Below are 22,480 nucleotides of genomic sequence, written 5' to 3'. Positions count from 1 at the left end.
ATATAATAAATGTTATATAAATAATAAATGTTATATAAATATTATATAATTATATAATTATTATATTTTATATATAAATAATATTAATATTTTCAATTAAACATTTGAATTATATATTCGGTTTATAAAGTATAAAGATCACATATCTTTCAACAAATAAAAAGATATCTAGAAAAAGATGAAAATCTTAAATATACTTGCCGAAAATATAATTTTTATGTTTTCTATCAATTAGCAATTATTTAAAATCTTTTTCACCACAAGTAATGCATCTACAAGATATTTAACAATTTTTATCAAGTATTATACATATAGAAGTCATACAAAATATCTCGAATCTATAATGACATTTGAAACAAAGAAAATCTACTTTTATAAGTTTTTATTTAAATCAATTAAAAACTCTGTTCAATTTTCTTAGTCTTTGTCCGCACAAACATGTTATAAATTCAAAGGAATATGCAAAAAAATTACATCTGACATAAAATTTTCTACATTATACATTGTTATTGCACTATACAATTGTTATTTTTTATACAATTTTTTTCTCCAATTACTTTCTCTGTACAAAAGCACACAAATTTGAAGAGTATATCAGCAGCATAACGAAAACTCAGGAAGATCGATATAATCAACTTAAGTTGTTGTTAAAAATGAATTAATATGTTTCATTTGTGTACAAATTAGAAACATAAATTACATTGTACAGATAATAATACAAACTTGCGCATATGATACTCTACAATCATCGATGTGTGAACCTTTTTAGTTGATGCAAATTTAATATGCGTATAATGCATATAATCGAAAATGATCTTCAATAAATATATCGTATGAGGTACTTATAAAAGAAAGGAATACATGTGGAAAGCATGTGATATACTGAGACTTTAGTAACTTTAGTAACTTTTAAAAATGTTTCATTAGGCACGTTAAACATTCTTTCAATGTCCAAACATTGTAATTCGATGTAACGACGAGACATATTGCATAAAAATAAATTTATGTCTTTTGCATCTAATATTCACACTCTCGTATTCGATTTCGTTTAGTGTGGTTTTATCAACTCAAAAACAGTATAATTTCTTTTTTTATACAACGTTTTACACTTCCTAAACACTATTTAATAAATAGTAAATTTATTCTAAATACTATTTAGTAAATAGTAGCTTATGTCAATAATATTTAACAAGCTTTAACATGGCAAAACGTGTCAAAATCATATTTTTGTGATTCTGTGACACGGCTTCTATAAATATAAAAGGTAATTATACATACACAAGAGATTCCCAAGTTTCCCACATTTACTTTTATCAGTTTCTTTAAAAGTAACTTTCACAACAAAAAGTACTTTCACAACAAAAATGATTCTTTGATAAAACGTAATGCGTGAATTTGGAAAGACACTCTATATGGATGTATTTACGTATGTACAAACTATATATACATAATATCATTCATTTTTACAATTAGTCATTCATTTTTTCATGTACGCGCTCATTCATTCATATATATTCTCTTTCTTTCTTTTTTGCATATTTGTAAACTTGTAATCATCAGTCTTAGGGCTGCAGTCTATCAACAATTCTATGTACACTAAAATATATATTTACAGGAGTAGAAAGTTTTGTTAACTAGAGTCAGTTTTGTTGTCAAGTACTATACATACTTTATAGTGTAACTATGGTTTACTTTCGACACTAGTGTCTTTTTAACGCGAAGAGCAGTCAAGCGAACTGGTGGATTCGTATGCCAACATTCCGACATTATTTTGCTTAACGAATATAGAATCTGTAAGGAAGATAGCAATGTTATTCGAGTCGCGTAAAATTGGCAGGAATAAATTAGAAAATTACGAAAAAGTATATCTCTCTTACCGGATCGTTATCCCATTTTGCCGGAATTAGTGGACGTAATCGTTTGTCGCAGACTGCTTGCTTCATATCTTCGAAGCTAGGATCGCTTGGAACGACATCCTGGTAAGGCAAGGCATAATCATCGACGGTAGAATTTTTACCACCCATAATACATCTTTTGCAAGTTTCCCAAAATACGAGACCGACAGAATACATATCTGCCATTTTGAACGCATCGAAGGAAGTTTTATTCAGAGTTTCGTCTATCACTTCCGGTGCCATGTAACGCCGCGTACCCACTCGAGTATTTGGCGCAATGTCAATCTCTCCGCTCTCGCTGTACAAAAATAAATATCTCATTGTAGCAATTTCTCTTATTCAAAAGTATACTAATGATACAAAAAAGTGCTTAAGTATTAAAGCGTACCTTATGTAACGAACAGCCAATCCAAAGTCAGCTATGGCACATTCTCCATTCCTTTTCACTAAAATATTTCTGCTTTTAATGTCTCTGTGTGCTATCGCGGGTTTTCCTTGTGTACCAAAGATTTCGGTATGCAAGTGCGCGATACCAGAAGCGATTGACAAACAAATTGTTAATAGAGCCTGATGATCTAGCACAGTTACTTGTAAGTAATCGTGTAATGAACCTCTTTCGTGATAATCCGTGATCAACAACATTTGAGTCCAAGAGCCGGTACCCTTAATATCGGCGGCGATAAAACCCAATATATTATCGTGTCTCATCAACACGGTTTGATAAATTTCCGTTTCCCTGAACCAAGATGCTTCCTCTAAAGTGAAGAAAACTTTCACCGCTACTTTTTCGCCGCCTCGCCATCTGGCGAGCCATACTTCGCCGTAACGTCCTTTTCCTACGCACTTCGACATGGCTAATTGTTTCGCAATAGTCTGTTGTACCAAGAGCGGCAGTCCCGATCCAGATCCGCTGCTTTGATCTATAAAATCCTTCAAAGTTCCTTGCGATGGCACTAGGCACGGATCTATCTCTTTCTTCCAACATCTATGATACATGATCAGTAGAACTATTATGGTAATCATCAGCATTGCCGATAAGACCACTGCTAGGACAATAAACGGCGCTCCCGTTGTAATATCTATCGAACTGGGACCCATGGTAGGACGCGGCTTGTAGGCTATTTCGGGATATTGGTCCTTGTTACATAAATCCGTATTGTTGCAGCACGTTATACTCTTCTCTTGTAAATGAGGAACTTGATTTCCTCTGCATTGCATAAAACCGCCCTCCGCGGGTGGCAAGCAACCAAACGACACTTCAGGCACGTACTCTGACATTTCGGTGTCCCACACCTCTTCCACGGCGCTGAAACATTGTCCTCCGGCTCGTAACTCGCACGTTCCATTTTGCCTGCCATCCGGACAGTGTCCATCGCAGTAACAAACAATGCCCAGGACTGCAAAGAGAAACACAACGTGAAATGATTAGTTACTGTTTCGATACGAATAAATCAAAATAGTATATTATATATAGATGAAGAGAAATGCATAACATTCTAATATTAATCACATTCGCTTATTTTAAATGCTATTTTTGGATTACGCATATAATTCCTCTAACATTAAACGAGTATGGAAGACGGAACATTAGGTAAACAACGCATTGAGCGAGGTACGATAAATAACTTAATAATTATTGATATGAGAGGGGGTCTGGCTGAAAAGAGGTAGGCGCGCGGATTCGAGAGGTTGTTTGACAAGTCGTGAGATTTGTCGTGTAGGCGAACGACCGTCGTCGCCTCCCACGGAAGAACATATATCGTTATGTCGAAAGAAGATATAGGTAGGTAGGTGCGTCTCGAGTCAGAAATTGGAGACGTTTCGTAAACGTCTGTCTTGATATGAACCTGATAAGTCTCGTGTCGAATTATAAATCTCGTATAGAAAAAGCACGATCAGTATCACATAAAAATATCTCGTATATTTTGTCGTTCGAAAAAAAATTGTCACATTAATGGATCGTCAAGAGAAGAGTAATAACAAAATAAATATACGAGATAGAAATTTTTGAAATACAGAGTGAGATGGTTCTCATCTCATATCGACGCATTTAACATTGATCTTCCATTTATCGAAAATTTCAATTACGATCCAAAACATCAAAAGTTAGACGTGATCCTGCTCCGAATTAAATTGCGAATTAAACAGATTGCAAAAGGCATCCGCTTTCATGCTAGAGTAGCCGATAACGGCAGAGAATTTGATGCAAACACGGTATCACGTTTCTAACGAGTATACGACGACGAAGACGACGACGACGACGACGAAGACGACGACGACGACCACTCTCGCGACGGCGTAACGGCAGCGAGACACAAAAGGGGATAGAGGAAGAAAGCGTTGAAATACACGTCGGGTACACGCGCGCGAACCGGAGGCTGCCGCTTATCTTCCGCCGCGAAATTACACTCCCGCGCCGTCTATTTTACGGTGACTGCTCTATTTATATCCTGCGAATATCTGGATGACGGATCGATTCTTTGCGCATCCGCTTTTCTTCTCTCTCCTCTTATCCTTTCTCCTAAAAACCATACAAAATGTATCTTTAATTTCAATTGCAAATAATTCGAATGTTATTCATAATTACAAAAATATTATTCATAATTAATGGTCAGTAATTTATATTTGTGAAATGATTTAATAATCCGAACGTTCTGCCACATTGGTAGTTTTAATTTTACTTTTGTGTATAACGTGTATTGAAAAAGACCGAGTACGAAACGTTTACATTGAATTTCAACATAAAAAAATTAATTAATTTTAAATTAAAACAAATTAATTTTATATCTAAATTTGTTTGCTCGTTTAGTCTGGCCTATTATTTAAGCTATTAATTATTCATAATTAAATTTTTGATAAAAAAAATTGATTATAAATTGATCAATAAGTGATTTTAAATAAAATCCTGCGAGATACCTAATTATAATTTATTACACCAGATCTACGCGTTGTACTGATAGTGAGACTTGAATTTCGTGATGATCTTATTCCTACTTAATGCAACTGGATCGATCAAATTGCAGGGACAAATCAACTGCGCTTTTCATGAGAGACAAACAAGGCAAATGAACGTAAACAAAATAAAGCAACGAACTCTCAAGTGTCACGACAACTCGCTTATCCTTGCATATCGGGAAATGAAACATAAATAGCTTGGTGGAAGTATTTTTCCACATCAACAACATTCTGTCAACGCAAGATCGTTGAACGGATATTATCGTCGTTCGTGACGATTAACGCGAAGCGCAAAAACGTGGATGTACACACAAATCTAGAAGAAGAATCATCTATAAACGACTCACTCATTTACCCAAGTAGCAAACTGACGTAATTCGACGTCAACATGACGTATGCTTGCTACCTGGGCGCCGCGATACCGATCTTATTCTGTGAAAGGATTTATCGCTTACAAACCCTAAGCGATGATAACGAAAATGTCACATTTTTCTGATAATACGAGATCAAATACCGTGATGTGTATACCATAAACTCTCTTTCTCTATCTATAATTGTTTCTTTTACAAAATCGCAATCTCCTTTCAGATACGACACGTTCAGAAAATTGGAGAGCATCTGAGAACAGTCGGATCTCTGCTTATCAGTCCGTCCGTCACTGATGAGGAAAGCCGTAATGTACTGTTTGGGAAACTGTCATGCACCACGAGAGAATGTGCGTATATATATAGGAGCGTACGCGGGTCTCTCAGGACGGGAGGCGTAACGCGCATATCTGCTTTCGTGCGTGGCTTTCGCGACGCAATCGGCACCCGTAATCGCACGAAGGTTTCAATGAATCGCGCGGCGAAGCAACGTGCCAGCTAGTCGCGGACTTTATCAGCGTGGCAAAGAGCAGTATCAGCGATAGCCCATTCCGTATGTCTATGAGTCTCTGGCCAAATCGCGAACTTCGCCGGCGCGGCGGTTTCAATCTGCAAAAATGCACGACATACAGTTAATTCATGAAAGCCTAATTCTTCTTTTTTTTTCTTAATCAACAATATCTAATCTTATGATACGATATCAGAGGTAATGAACAGAGATGTGTGCGTGTGTGTGTAATATCTTGACTATATGAAATAAAATAATAACAATGTTGATAAAAGTAGGCGCACTTGTAAAATTATCTTATCTTGATAATACTCCATTTAAGTTAATAGAAAAACACACTAAATATTCATTATTGACTTATATGAAAATTAATTTCGATTTATGCAATAGAATATTGATACACGTCAAGTGTGAAAACTATCGTCCTATTATCTTTTTCTTTGTCGCTCTCTCAATATCTTATACGAGTCAATAGATGCGTGATTTTAGGGATCACGTTACTTCCGCTTGCTGACAATAAGTGTTAAAGTCATCGATTAAGAAAAATGTTTTTTTTTCTCATACATATGCAAAGAGAATTTATCCCGAAAATATAATATTAATAATTAATAATATGTATATATAGTAAAATTAATCGAACATATTTTATATCTTATTGTATAATAGATATTAACATTTTTTATTGTGGTAAAAATATTGTCCCACGATTATCACGATTTTCAAGATAAATTCTCTGTAATTTTCAAAATTGTATCACACTATATTGTATATATGCGGTTTATCGCGAACTTTTACTTCAGATCCGCTGAATCGAATGTCATCGACTTTTAGTCAATGCTGAGAAACGATGACGTTTCGGAAGCCACGTTGCGCTATCACGATGGAATGGCATTCGCGAACTGCACGCGAATGTGCCTAGGAAACTTAATACCCGCGGGCTGCAAATAATATTGTCGAGAAAGGCGGCGCAAACTGGCACAAATGGACTCGCGTAATCGTGATACGACGTCGCGATCGTAATTTTCGTGGAAAAACAATCGTCCGTGATCCTATATCCTGTACATATAATTGTCGTGATTTCGAGCGGGAAATCCTCCTCCCAGCTGATCGAGATGAAGATCCTACAAATTCCAGCATCCGTGACGCGACGAGTTGAATAAACAACTGTGGAAAGCGATATATATAATTTGGAGTAAACCATATGTTGGTACACAATACGGGTCTTCCCACAATCACCAATTAAAGTGGAGTCAAGCTTGATCACACTCGCATCTTTCTAAGAAGAAACTAGGGGGAGTCCATTAAATCTCAGTTAGCGTTAATTAACGTTTATGGGAACGATTCACATGGATGCTAGTTTGTCGCGTTTTCGTTGTCACGGATAAAAATAACGATCGTTTTCGCGTGTCTGCAATCTGGACCCATCATCTCGAATCATTCGCGGCATCTCTTCATTTTTATTTCAGATTCAGTTTATTGGAATTATCATTCATCCTTTTTAGCGGGACCTTCTTTGTTATTCGAATAGTGTGTGCATTTTTTCTTCGACAGATGTTTTAAATTCCGAGACTTTAATAGTGTCAGAGAGGAACGACATTATTCATCGAGAAAAAAATTTAATGCATTTTCCACAAAGTACGTCATGAAATAGCTTGTTTTTATGTCGCATCCCGGATACGTCTTTAATTTTATTCATATTAAACAATGTATATACGCAGAGAGAATTTGCTCTTAGAATTTAAAATCATGAGACAATTGGAAGAATTTTACTAGAATTTTTCTTATTAATATTTTTTAATATCTTTTATTGTAGTAAATTTTAAGAGAAAATTCTTTCTGTGTATAATAATTATTTCCTATAGAATATGAGAGATTAATAATAAAATCATTAGATAATTATTTAACTTTGGCAACTTGTGTGTGTGAGGTACCAAACTCTTATGGAAACTTTTATGGAAAATCATATATATTTTTTTATAATTGAAATCATATAAGAGGAAATTCTCTCCGTGTAGATGTTCTTGCGAACCTCGCATAAAATAAACGTACAAAATAAACTCGAAACGTACATATACGATGAAAAAAACAAGAAGAAAGAAAGAGAAAGCACACAAACGAGATGAGGGTGAAAAAGGATCAAATTCCTCTCGTTTTCAACGTGAGTACGAAATTACGTTCGGCCAGAAGGAGACACGCTAAAACGACGTCGACGTTTATAACCCTTTGATGTATTTCGAGGCTTACGCACCCCGTTGAAGCAAGGTAAACAATCTCTATTTCCTACGGACAGACAGATTCCTGTATTTCGCTTCGCGCATATTTAGCATTAAAAGCGACCGTCTTCTAATCGCAAGCTTCGATTACTAAATGTGAAGATACGGTTTGACGTCAATGTGACATGCAAATCGAACAGGCGCACTAAGCAAATTGATCATTAAAATCGATCTTCAGAAGGGACACATTGCTCCGAAATATCCGCCTTTTACAAAAAAGAAAACCAATAATTTTCGTAGGAAAAATATATAAATTTGTGTACCATTTTTATATATATATATATAGTTTTAAATAAAGACATTACGCCAAAGTGAATGATTCAACTTTGTTATCATTCTCATCACTCGATTGTAGCAAACGTCGGTCGCTCGCAATCAGGGTGCAGATTGAGAAAAGAAGATATTAAAAAAATTAAATTAATTTAAAAATTTACAAAAATATGACAATATATACATCGTAATTACATACAATTTCAAAAGGTTAAAGTCTGGTGTTTGTTGATATCAAATCGATCGCGTAAGTCCAATATCTCGAAGCTGAAGCATGATCGAAGCATGCGAGAGAAAGAGAGAGAGCATTAATAATAAACAAAAATCGAAAAGAACGAGTAAAATGGAAAAAGGTCGCGAGAACAGCATTGATTCTCGACATACTACTGATATTTCAGTCCAACTCTCTGCTCCAGAATGAATCTCTTCATCTCCGTCTCTCTTTCCGCTTCTCTCTGTTCTCTATGCAGACGTAAAAAAGAACGACCGCGTAGCATCTCAGAAATTCCTTCCATAAAAACCTATTGATTGCGAGAGGTGAAGACAGAGGAGACAAGAAAACATCCGTTGCGGAAAAACAGATAGAGGTTGGTCTTTATCTGGAGAAAGAGAGAGGAAACTTCTTAACGATCTGCGAAATCGAGAACAAAAAAAAAAAAAACTTTGCACCAACGTAGCAAGAGTGCCACCCAGGTGTCGTCGGCCGTCGACGACGACCTTCCTGGAAAAAAGAGCGCTTCCACAAGATATCATAGAAGAGAGAAAAGCGGGATAAGATCCCGAGAGCAACGTGATCTCTTTTCACACCGATTCGTCGAACTTGTCGACCGTCGGTCCGTTTTCAAGCAAACAGGAAGAGCGAGACAAGGAACGGAACGTCGTCGGGTCGCACATCTGCGAAGCAGAAGAGGGCGAACGCCCGCGTCGTAAGTCGTAAGGAAGAAGCGATCGCGTTCCCTCGCGAATGTAATCCGCATCCGATCGATGCGACGATCCGGGACGCAAGTTCCCCGTTGTGCGTTCTCGCCGTCCGGAGAGCATCGTGCGCGCAACCAGGGTGCGCGCAAAAAATACGCGTGGACTCTTCGACGATGATCCTGGCAGACTCGTCGTACTCACCGCCGAGGCATCTCACGGCGAACACTCCCAAACCGAGCCACAGGCCATATTTACATCCGCGCCGATCCCTGGAAGCGGAGAGCACAGCCATTTTCTACACTCGGGAGCACATACTTCACTGTGACGTAGGGCGCTCCGCGTCGAGGCGCATAGCGCAGGCTACTCCGACCTCGGCGATCTCCGTCTCGCGGAGTCGAGCAAGTGGGGGAGGAACTTCGGGTGTCTTCGGCTTCTCTGATCGGCGACGCGCGAGCGAGCGAGAGATGGCGACTCTCCTCAGGCCTGTACCCTGTACTAAGAAGAGGAGGAAAAAATTAGAGCTTTTATAAGAGATTTACGACGATTACGATAGAGATAACTGAGATGCAAATGACAGATAATTTATGAAAATATAGATAACAAAAGTGAACTGTCAAATAAACCTTGATACGTGTTGATGTATATAACGATATAAACATATATAAAGTTAATGAATCTTTGGACTTTATCATAATGAGAATGATGTTAACGAATGGCGCGCCCATTTGTTTTCATCGTTAAATGAGATTTTCCTCGGGCAAAACGTTCGGTATAGTATCCTAAGATAAAATCTAGTATTACGAAATAGTACATGTTAAATTAGTATTACAATAAAATTAAATATTATAATATACTATATATATATTTTAGATCTCTATATAATCTATATTTTATATATATATATTATATAATAAATTTTAGTATATATATATATATTATATAATATATACCTATATAAAATATATATTATATAATAATAATTTATTATATAATATATATATATATATATATATATATATATATAAAATATGGATTATATAGAGATCTAAAATGTATATATAGTATATTATAATATTTAATTTCATTGTAATACTAATATATATATATATATATATATTCTTTTTATCTCAAGTCTTGATTTTTCCTAGACAAACGTAAATAATGTACAACAATAAGAACACTCATCAGGGATGCAATTTTTGTTCATATCACTGACATTATTGCTGATAGTGAGATAGTGATGAGTTACTTAAACTTTATCGCCCAAAAACTGATATGTCCTAAGTATAAAAGGTTGTCTTTCTAGGCTGTTTATAAAGGTCTGGAAAAGTCAGGACTTTAAAAAATTCTTTCCACGTAATTGTTGTTTAGGGAGCGTCCCACAGGCTGCACCGGGTATGGTCACAGTACGGACCTGACGTCGTCTGTTAAGTGGGAAAGCGCGCGACGACGCCCTACGGGCGCCACTAAGCCGCGAACAGCACCAGAGATCCGGAGATCACTCCTTTTCTCTTCCTTTCTCTCTCTCGCCCACATATGGGGATCGCAATGTTCTCCGGAACGAGGGAGACAGGGAGACTCGAGCGGCGCTCGACTCCTTGGAAAGGCGCGAATGTCTATGCGCGGCGCGTCGCCGCGGAATCTAGAACCCGGCTAGAATCTGGAATCTTTTTCTCCGACCCGCGGGATACACGCTGCTAGATCTTTCTTCTCTCTTTCTCCTTCGAACTTGCGAGCGGTATTTGCATTTTACTCTGGTGGGTCTCTCATAGCGAATTCAATTGGATGCATCAACACGTGGACCGAATTCACTACAAAGATCTGTGGAGATTTTAGATTATCGCACAAACATTCTACAGCGTAAATGATGTAACATGATAAACATAATACTTGGACACAAACAACGATGGAGTCGCGCAATACGTAATATAATAATAAATGAGCAAAATTTTGATTCTCTGAATAAGATGAATGCTATAAAAAATCATCTCCACCGAGACATAACATATTTTTCCCCTCATATTAACTTCTCTCTTTTTCTCTCTTCATCTCTTTCAAGTCTATAATATATTCTATTTAAACTGGAAAAATGCAATAAAAAAAGATCAGTACAATTGAGAGAAACAGAACCGTATTTCAGTGAGGATCGGAAGGATGATTAAGCGCCCCGGGGGGTTGTGCACCACACTGCGCTTCTTTTAGTAGCGACCTGACTTACTACGTCGTCCTTCGGGTGTATCAAGCGTCTCGTCCTCGACTACGGCTCGGCTCTGCTCGATGTGCGAGTATAGTGATATCGATATCAGATTACCAGTTAATTGCTGACGGCGCGGCACGCTCGGCCCAGAAGATTGTTGCACTGCAGCAATATGTCACGCTTCAGGAGGGCGAGACTGCTTGCTACCGCTTTCCAAACGATCTGACGCCTAATTGTAGCACCACTTTAATGAAATGTCCCGCGTCGCGTGAATCTTGTTAATTTTTAGTGATCTGCAAAAAATATTCTATTAGTACAAAAAATCATATGTGCATACATGATAAAATTATTTGTTATATTTTTATATGCTTTTTATTATAATCTATATTTTTATATAAATATATTTTATTCTATACATTATATATTATTATATATTATTATATATAATATATAGAATATATTATTTTATTAGAATATATTACCTATTATATACTATAGTTACATAACAACCGAGTTTAAAAAATATTTTACGGTAGATCTTTTCTACTAAACTATGCAGGTAGCGTGTATAAGTAAAAAAGAAACGTTTTATGGGAGTGTTGGGTATCGTAAAAGGCACGACAAAAGGCGCACTGTTCCCGCGGGAGAACAAAGCTCGTGGCAATTCTTTCGTGCTGCAAGACGCAGCTGCCGGAGCTGACGGCGAAGATCGGAGCGCGATCGAGTCGGTTCGCATCGAGATTAGGTCGTCGTCTCGCGCAACGATATACGTATGTAAGGGTACACATATACAGGCGTTATCCGTATAGCGTAACCTGTTGCGTGTATATCGCGCTCGAGCGTGAAGTCGCGCGATCCAGATTGAAGCGCGACCGACGCGCGTCCGTCTCGCGCTTAAAAGGCGTCAGTCATTATATTTTTAGAGATGATCTTCGGCACTTTTATGGAAAGACGTCCACGCGCGCGCTGATCCCATTTGAGATGCAGCGAGTGACACACGTGCTGTAGCAGCATTTTTCTCCGAAGCCGATCATCGTTTTATATTTTTTCAGATTTTTTTTTGTGTAAAATGCATATCAAGATTTTAAATTCTTGACGCCTTTTAAAGTCGAATTTCTTTCTCAGCGAGAATTATATATCTCTCTAATTGGAATTGGTCCATATTTCAACTATCTCGATAATTAAAATTCCGCAATGGTCCTCGCTTTTACACCTTATAATGTAAACACTAATATCGTTTGCGGCTAGCGTTGTCGCGCGAGAACTCGTGAACGGGATAACAAGCAGCTTCGACAATTGACAGTAAATCACTTAACATCGCTATTAAGCTTATATAGAGTGTATGCAGCGTGGAAACCGCTAACGCTCGCTCGACTATGTTCTTTCTCGGATAAACGACGGGCCTCTTTGGTTTTAACTCCAGCATTCGCCTCATCGTCGATCTTCGGTATGACGCAGAAATTATTTCTAGTCTATAGAGTGCACTTATAATGATTTGCAGATGCTGGCAAAAGACGCAATAAAGGTCGTGCGCGCGTGAGGCGTTAAGACGATGTTAACTTCAATGGCAACGTCTTACGTGCGACTATATAGTTGCAATTAGCCTACTTGAACGAGGGCCTTGCCTATCGACCGGAAATCGATTCGATTCGTTGACTGCCGGCGAAGATTATACGAGATAATCGTTGCTCGGAGCGAAGCAAATTCCGAAAGAAAAATTAATACCTCGGTCGCGCCGCCGTCATCTCTGTCGGTTTCGCAGAAAGATCACAGTTGTTGGAAAGATTAATTCCCCCTGTCTCCGGATCACTTTGAGTTTAAGTATGAATTATTAATTATGAATCAAACATTTTTCGAAACGGTCGATATAAAATGCATATATGCGAGGCGCGTTTTAATTATTATACTTGAGTAATGAACGCTCGCTAATTGTTGAGAGATAATTATCGCAAAACCTATTTCTTAGCCATTAGTTGCCTCCGCGGTTTTTTTTTCGAATTTAAGAGAACGACGCAAGCAAATGCGTGACTAATAATGGGTTATCGCGAAGATTTCATAAATTATTTGTCATTGATTTAACGGTTGCATATACGTCAATCCTTGCACTATTTCTGGAAGATAGAGAGAGAGGCACTAAAAATTGTATTATAAGGAGCTATAAATAAAATTGGATTGCAATGTTTTTTGCCTGTTTTATAAACAACCGTAAGCGGATAAGAAATTCTCGTTTCTTATTCATGATCGCCTCGGGACGGTCGCGTCGGATCCGAGACTTTTTAAACGTCGTGTTAACGAAAAAGGAGAAGCATCGCGCCGACAATCCGGAGCTTCGAACCGGATTTCGGGATTAGAATCAGATACCTCCGTTCCATCGCGTTCGTTTTATACGGGTAAGGGCGACGGAGATCTCGCCTTATAAACCGGCATTGTCCGGCTTCGAAGAAACGCGATAATGGATAACAAAAGGGGTCCGGTTCGCGCTCTTCAGCTTGCAACCACGAAATCACGATCCATTCGTCTCGCTTGGAAATATATTATTCTGGCAGACGACGAAAGAACTGACAGAAGGAAGAGCGCAGCGGGTTGTTGTGCGCGGACGTGACGCGGCGGAACACAATTACCATGATCGGCCTCCATCAATTTTTGTTATTGTTATTTCGCCCCTACCTCGAGAATCGAGACGTCTTGTGTGATTCTTTTTGTCAAGCCTCTCTAACGTCAGTATAAACGAAATATATTGTTGATAAATGAGATTCATCGCGATCCTAATAAAAATTTAGTTTTCTTTGAGAAACACAAACAAAGTTTGTATATTAAATATTAAATTGTCTTGTAAATTCGTAAAAGAAAAATATTTGTCGTATAAAAATATATGTATCTCGTCGTCTCGTATATTTTTAAAATACATTGTCGACTATATGTGACCTTTATAGTGAATGGGTTTAAATTTAAAAGGAGGGAGGGACGTCGAGGGGTTTATGATGATAAATAGGATTCTTCTACGAACGAACCTTACGCCTCGGCGCGTTGCACGACAATGATCGAACAAAGTGAGCGGGCAAGAAGGCCGGGCCCTGGTCCAATCTATTCGGCGCCGGCTACAAGAATCACTCTGGCTGTGGAAGTATATTTCATTCGTTGAGAACCAAGGGATTCGATGGCCTGATCCGTCGGAGCCATAAAAGAGCGAATCCTCGTCTGGCAACTAACGTGCCGTAGCGTCCGTAAGCCATTCAGGCCCTTGGGTCTTTCTTTCCATTTCTGTCTCTCTTTTTCCTTCTTCGTACGTGATGCACATTTCAGTCCTGTACGCAACACAGGATGCGCCCCTGAAACTTTTTATAAAAATCTAAAGTAATTATAATTTGTATATTTATTATACTGAAAACGTTTGTAATTCGTGTAAAATAGCGTTTTAAAAATATGTTTGTAAAATGTATATATTTATATAATCAAAAATTAAAAATAAAATTATTTATTACTAGAAATAAATTGTTAGACTTACTTATTCAACAAAGATAACATTCAGTTAATAAAATATTATACAATTTATTGGTCTCTATTGCGTCATACAGGATGCTGAGTTGATTCACGTCGATGATTATCCAAATCCTCAATGATTTAACCGAGAGACTAATATGTTATTCTTTTTTCCGAGAGTATATTGTACTCTCCTTCTCACAAGTGACGGTCTGTAACCAACGGTCAAGATTAGTCAATGGAAGGTTACATTGGATAATCGATTATAATTGTGTCTACTTAGCGAGGGATCCTCGAAGCTGTTCGAGTTCTCAGACTAGCGGATATGTATCTCTACCGGACATCAAAATCGAAATACAAATCTTAAAGCAATCGATCGAAGTAAACGTTAGATGTTGCGCTTCGCGTTTTACTATTATTAGCTGTCGGGTAATCTTAGTATTTGATCGCGTAATGTAACGAAAAAATCAAGATAACCGGCAGACCAGGTATATTTCTTGTTAAGTTTCTTCAAGGAATTCGCAGAAGTTTCTTTTCTCTTCTCTCTGTCTATCTCTCTCGATCCTGGGATTCTTAATCGACCGTCGTTACCTGCCTCATTGCCGTTTGGCGCCGAGATAATTAATCGTCCTGTCGACTACCGCTTCGAATGATTGGCGAAGGATGCTGCGCGTCTGCGGTGGTTTATCACGAAAAAAATATCAAAAAATTAAAAGAAAGAGAAATAGTGGCAATCTCTTTCCACTCAAATAAATTCGCTCTATAACGCGTTGTAAGAGACTACCTGCTATGATAACAAAGTTTACTTCGTAGGTGTCGTGCCTACGCAGAAACGGGATACAGATATCTTTAAAAGCGGTCTTTTTATCGCTAAGAGTCCTGGTGTGAATTGAAGCCACTGGTTCCGACTTAAAAGAACATACCGAACCGCATCCAAAGAAAAGACACAGTGGTCAAACAAAGATAAATCGCTCTCTTGTATCGATTAATCGTCTTCGAGTTTTAATCATATTATATAAACAGAGAAAAAGATATATACACTTGTAATAATTTTGAAATCTTTAAATCAGTTCCTTAATTTTATGACTGAATATTATGACTGAAAATTTATTTCCAGTACATTTTAATTATCATAATTATAACAAAAGATAGGATAAGACAGAGAGAGATATTTGTTTGGGATAATTTAAAAGTTGGATTTTCGATTCTTTTCAATGAAACTTTCAAATTGTTGCAAAAGGCTCGAGCATGACTAGTTATGATGAGACATTACCGGCTCGTAAGAGCTACGATTTACATTCGATTTTAATCAGGCATGATGTAATCGGACGCTTAAGCTAATGAACGAAGACTCGGCAGATTTGGTGCGCCGTTCAGTACGCTAATTCGACGTAATGCCTATATTTAATTCGCTGACTGAATGGAACGTTTGAATGAGAAATTTTCAGTTAATACTCTTTCGTTCTCGAAATGAAATATTTTCAATAAACTTAACAATAAGATAAAATTTCAAAACACAAGATATCACGTTCTCTTAAGATAATTTTAAATGACTCTGTATCTCTCTTTCATTTTCGACCCTCATTTTCTTATTAAAGAGAGAAACAATGATAATAATATAAGAGCTATCAGAAAATATATATATGAGAAGCTATGAGAATAATGATATTAATTGACTCAAGATATTATCGAGGTAATTTGACGGCAACCGGAAATAGAAAAAGCGTAGGTGTCTTTCTTACAGAGTACAGTCCTGAAGTTCTTCAGCCGTTTTGTCCTTATAGGCGCACGTATGAAGGTGGCAGGCAATATGTGGGGGCTCCAGTATAACAAAGATTCATCGGGACCGGTTTCGTATGCCGGCTTTTTTTACGTTCTCCGAAAAGGTCCCGCCGAGCTATGGGTGTGAAAACCGACACCCACCTACTTGTTATTTTGTCAAACAAGAGCCCTGAAAATTATAGGAATCATATGCAGTCTTCTGAAACTATCTTATAGCATAAATTGTTTCCAACCGCACTGTGCTCTACGTAATTGCGTAATATAGTATATATGTATAATCATAACATTATATAATTAATATCATCTATAGTCACATATATCTAATATGTGACTATTTTATATTTAAAACATTATACCTATATATTACAAAAAATATTTTATATAATATACTATGCAAAATCTCTCTCCCTTCTAGAGAGGTGTATTAATATTAATGTCTGCTGTATATTATGTGTATCAAAATATTCATCGAGAGAGAAATTGGTGATTATAAAAAAATTTGTCCACAAATTTCGCATGTATTAAGTTTCGAGTGGCAGAGAGAGAAAGAGAGAGAGAAAATTTTCCTGCAAATAATAATGATAACTCGACGCGTAATGCGATGCAAAGCACAGTCGATCTAATAATAATGTCGCGAAATGATGGGGACGCGTATTACGACACCTACTCACTTGTCGTTTCGCTAAACACGAATCCAGAAAATTATAGGAATCACGTGGCGACGCATCTCCTCCCTCTGAAAGCCGGCTCTCGCGCGAGACTCACGCCAAATTATTCTCGATTGCACGCTCGCTACATTTTATAACCGTCAATTAAATGTGACACCGGACAATTGTTGTTTGTGACCGATAAATATATCCCTCTGATGTATAACTCCATATGGAGGCGCAAAATTTAACGGTTGCCTCCCCCCTGTGACGCACATTGTTATCGGTCGTATGTGCAATTTCAATCAAGTCACGTCTGTCATTACTATCGATTAATTATAAAATCTCTTCTAATTGAACAATTTTCTATTCTTTTTTAAAATTAAACAAATACGTATAAATTTTTCTTTTAAATTTCTCATTATTTTAAATCGTTATTTATTTCTAAGTTAATATTAATTTATAAAATAATTACGTTATTTAAAATTTACACCGGAAAACGTAATTTCCTCTTTCTTTTATAAACGCATTTTTCGACTTCGTGAAGAAATAATTCAACTTGATAGGCGCGATATGTTGTTTCAGAGCGATCAAAGGAATCGAAAATTGCAATGCGCGCGAGTAGATAGGTATTCCAATCTCATGTATTGCTCGCAGCTGCGGTGGTTGCAACGATTCCAAAGCAATTGAACCGAGACGAAATGCTGCGCCGACCACGGACAGCTAACCGCAGCTATTATTTTCGATATAGGCTCGAGAAACCCGGGAATAAGGGTGGATGCTGCGTGTAAGAAAGGTTTTGCGGAAAAGCATGGTCGGTGCGAACACAATGAGATCCCATGAAATTGGATTAGCTTCATGCCGTCCGACTTTTCGTTGCTTTTGTCGTTTTTATGTGATCCTCGTCATGTTCTCCGTATTCTTTTTTTCGCCTCCTTCTCTCGTCGCGGCAATTTTTAACTGAAAAAGGAAACACCGAGGTAATCGCGTTCCACAGTCGATCGGGATGAGATCGCAGAAGTCGCTCGATGATTATCAAAACCGCACAATTTCGGCTCTTTTTAACTTAATGTTCGAAGCGTTTTTATTTCTGCGGATTGTTTCCATAAATGTTTGTTAAAGTTAATTAAATTGATATATTTCCTCTATTCTATTCCTATGTTTTGATCTATTTGAACATACAAAGTACAATGTTTCACTTCTACTGCATTATACATATTTATGATAAATTCTTTGAAATCAATTTGGAATAGATATTTTTCAATCAAAAACATCAGAGATCATCATTTACAGTCATTTTCATAATATACATATTCTTCTATATATATATATATATATATATATATATATATATATATATACATATCTCTATATTAAAATATCAAAATTGTGTTAAATCTGGTTAAAATTACGGTTTGTCAAACCTGGTGGACGCCAAAATTTTCAGGTGGTCCATAAACGAAGGCAAGCTTGCACGGGACGCGTTTCTAGATGCAAGTCTCGTGGGTCCGACTCAGGTGACAAGGTTTGATACTCGACCGCCTACTTGTTAGCACCAAACTATAGCACGTATAACAATATGAATACTTCGTGACGATGGGTGTATAGCAAATTTGTGGTCAGCACACCGCAATGGACGTCTTACGCGTTTGACAATTTGAGCAGCAAACTCTCACGCACTTATTAACAAAGTCATATATCTTGCTGAAGCCATTGACTTCTAATAGCAAATATATCTACAACTCAGAAATTCTCGTAACGTGCGTGTATAAATATTTCTGAATATGAATAAATTTAAGTGACATTATTGTGAGCCCTTATAAAAATTTTCACTTAAATATGTATCATTAATTTCGAGTCAAATACGAAATAGATTAAATTCTCAAATAAGTGATATTGGTGTTATCTATGATAAATATCTATAGAGTCGAAATATGAGAATTTACATTATTTTTAATGCTTTAAAATTTTGAATATAAAATATTAAATTGAGCTATTAAAGACCTGCAAATAGTCATATATTTTATTAGTAATACAATACGCACTATTAAAACTTTATGTCATGTTTTTACAATAATATATCTTTATATATTATTATTCAAATTTAAGTTATACTATCAATATTTATCTCTATGAATTAAAGGATTTTTAATTAGCAATTAATTTTTTAGTTTCTTTATTGAAAAAATGTTTATTATTTTTATTATTCCATTATTTAATTTCAAATTTTTATTTTAAAAATCGGATATTATAATTTATAATCATATATATAAAGAATAAGCGTTATTAATGTAATATAGACGCTATTTAATTAGTATTAAACACTGCTCAACCTGAAAAACTCGATCAATCGGCGCGACGAAAAGGAATGACCGACTACCTTTTCTTTCCTATTATAATGATATTACAATATCGTACGACGAGTTTGTCGAACGTAGCAATTGGTTAACGAATAGAGAATTTCTAAAGTTTCTATCTAATATTCAATCGTTACGTCCGACCACCATCATTTTGTAGTATGAATGTAATATCGGCCTTAGACAATTGTGCTTTGCTTCACGCGTATTTAGACGGCGGGAAGATTGACACCATCTATTGCAGAATTATATAATGACCTTAAAGGTGCGTACAGACTTACAACAGAACATCGTAACGTAACACCGTCGCGTAACACCGACGAAATGCATGGACAATACCCCGTAACGCTTAAATGTTTGGTGCGAGGTACTGTCCATACATTGCGTCGATGTCACGCAACGGCGTTACGTTACGATGTTCTGTTGCAAGTCTGTACGCACCTTAATATAATCAACATAGTTAATTTAAAATCTTGAGCCTTAGAATTATTCGTAACATGTTTAGATTTTTAATCTCTTTTCAAATATAATAATTATAGACAAATATAAATATATTATCTATATAAATATAAATATACTGTCTGTAGATATATATTTGTCTATAATTATTATATTTGAAAAGAGATTAAAAATTTAAACATGACAAATGATTGTAGTATCAAGATTTTAAATTAACTATATATGTTAATTATATTAAAGCCATTATAATTCTGCAATAAATAGTATCAATTTTCCCGCCGCCTAAATACGCGTGAAGTAACGCATTATTGTCTAATAGCGAAAAAAAGATGTTCTGTCAGTTCATCTGCGACATCTGATTGATTGAGTTTTTCAGGCCTTAACGGTGATATATCTAATTATTGAATAACGGAAACGATTTTTATTTCTTGACGATGTTATTGGACGCTGAGCCAAGTTGAACACCATTAATTTCGTCTTGGGAGTTCTCAACTAATAATAACAGCAACACCTGAAATATACAATATATACAATAGTACGAATATATCTAATACTATATTGTCCGTAAAAGAAACTTTATTGTCTGTCCGAAAAGAATCAGCAACGTTAAAGGAAGCAGCATTATCCAACTGTTTGTGCGTAACAGGATCTTGTGAAACATTTGAATGTAAAGTATTTTTAATTTCCAAAGTAATTCGCCTTCGTTGTCTCGCAGACAACCGGTGGAAAGATTTACGCGAAACAGAATATTTAACTGATTTTATACTTGCCTGAAAAATCTTCTAATCCTCTGCGATACCTTGCGGCACTTAGAACTTGGAAGCTCGTCTCAAAAATGTGGGAAGCTTCTAGAATTATAACCTCTGTGATAACCTTGCGGCACGTATGGTAGCACTCACGGTGGTTGAATTTAGAAGAACGCGGGGAACAGTGCTGGAGGTTACAGGACAAAAATTCGCGCAAACGTAGTAGCGCGCATTAAAAGCGCGCAAACGTATGTGACACATGACTACGCCATGCACGGCAAGGTTTGCTCTGTTATTTGCGTAAATTTTGCGTCTCATCATGCCAGAACAAATCTTTGCTCTATTTTTGCCACAAATTTGCTATCACGCCATGCACAGCAAGGTTTGCTCTGTTATTTGCATGAATATTGCGTCTTATCGTATCAGAGTTAACTTTGCTCTATTTTTTTCGTAAATTGTTTGTTATACCGTGCATGCTGTATATAATGCGATAATTATGAGATATAATTTGCATGTAAAAAATTTATCATTAAAATATGACAGAAGCGTGAGATAAATATTTGAAAATACAACTAATATTCATAAGTTTGCTCTTTTAATTTACAGCAAAGTTTGTTTTTCTTTTACCATGAGACTGCGAACGGGTTAATGTCAAAACCTGATGGGTATCTTAGCCATAACATTTTTCAGGTGGTCGCTTTTAAACGATAGGCATGGCGTAGCACGAGGAACGCAGGTATTTAATGCCAAGTCTCGCTGGGCTGTCCGCATTCTCAGGTGACAAGCCTCTTTATAGCTCTCACCGCTCTCTTGCGTTTCTGCGCCACCGTGAAAACTATAGCGCGGTATGTACATATATGTACATACATACGTAGTAGAAATCGAGGTGTACTCACAAATAAGGCACTTGTTAGACGTTCCGAGGCTACCAACTCGCAATGGACGTCCTTACGGGACGGGTTTTACACGCAGCCCTCTTTTGGCAGCACAATACCTGTCTCCGCACTCTTTAAGAGTATATTCTGCCTTGAAGCCATTGACGTTCTTGCAAATATATCGTCACACTCGACGAGAATGCTCGAATCCTTCGTGTATCAAATATTTCTGAAATCATGAATAAAATTTTAATGTCGATCCCTCATTCTCATATTTGTCGAGGCACCCTTATAGAAATTTATCACTAGTAACGCCAATTTATCACTTATTTCGAGCACTTAAATTACTGTATATTAGTATTTTAAGTACTCGAAATAAGTGATTAATTGGTGTTACTAGTGATAAATTTCTACAAGGGCAGTCGAAAAACTGTAAATACTTATTTTTAGATGCTTTAAATATTTTGACAATAAAATATTAAATTGAGATAATAAGAGAAAATATGTAATATATTTTATTAGTAAAAATAATATAAAATTTTTATTCATATTATTTACTAATAAATTATATCATTTATATATTATCATTATTTCATTTCAATATTTTACTATCAAAATATTTAATACCTATAGATATTAAAGATTTTTTAAGTATAGCAAATAATGAATTTTTTTACTGTTTCGAGGAAATTGTATATGAATATATAATTAAATGTTTAATAAAAAATATATTGTTATATATTTCCTCATTAT

General features: G+C 36.3%; 1 protein-coding gene across 3 annotated transcripts; it reads right to left on the bottom strand.

Annotated features, from left to right (window-relative positions):
* Positions 1–482: 482 nt before the first annotated feature.
* tkv (serine/threonine receptor kinase thickveins) lies at positions 483–21,950 on the bottom strand. 3 transcript variants are annotated; one of them, XM_029320448.2, is made up of 9 exons: positions 21,749–21,950; positions 16,604–16,812; positions 14,887–15,073; positions 14,393–14,716; positions 11,496–11,674; positions 9,386–9,679; positions 2,284–3,292; positions 1,878–2,193; positions 483–1,791 (listed from the first exon to the last, which is right to left on the bottom strand). In XM_029320448.2, the coding sequence occupies exons 6-9, from the start codon at positions 9,474–9,476 to the stop codon at positions 1,660–1,662; spliced, it is 1,548 nt and encodes a 515-aa protein (XP_029176281.1). In that variant the 5' UTR covers positions 9,477–9,679; positions 11,496–11,674; positions 14,393–14,716; positions 14,887–15,073; positions 16,604–16,812; positions 21,749–21,950; the 3' UTR covers positions 483–1,659. The 3 variants fall into 3 exon arrangements, with proteins under 3 accessions (XP_029176281.1, XP_029176282.1, XP_085344091.1); XM_029320449.2 differs by lacking the exon at positions 21,749–21,950 and adding an exon at positions 17,315–17,689; XM_085487965.1 differs by lacking the exon at positions 21,749–21,950 and having other exon boundaries at positions 16,604–16,880.
* Between the last annotated feature and the right edge of the window lie 530 nt (positions 21,951–22,480).

The sequence above is a fragment of the Nylanderia fulva genome, unplaced genomic scaffold (assembly GCF_048542155.1).
Source record: "Nylanderia fulva isolate GAGA-0341 unplaced genomic scaffold, ASM4854215v1 Scaffold6, whole genome shotgun sequence".
Classification (NCBI taxonomy): Eukaryota; Metazoa; Arthropoda; class Insecta; order Hymenoptera; family Formicidae; genus Nylanderia; species Nylanderia fulva.
Note: the sequence above shows the minus strand (reverse complement) of the source record. Positions and strands in the feature narration are given on the sequence as shown.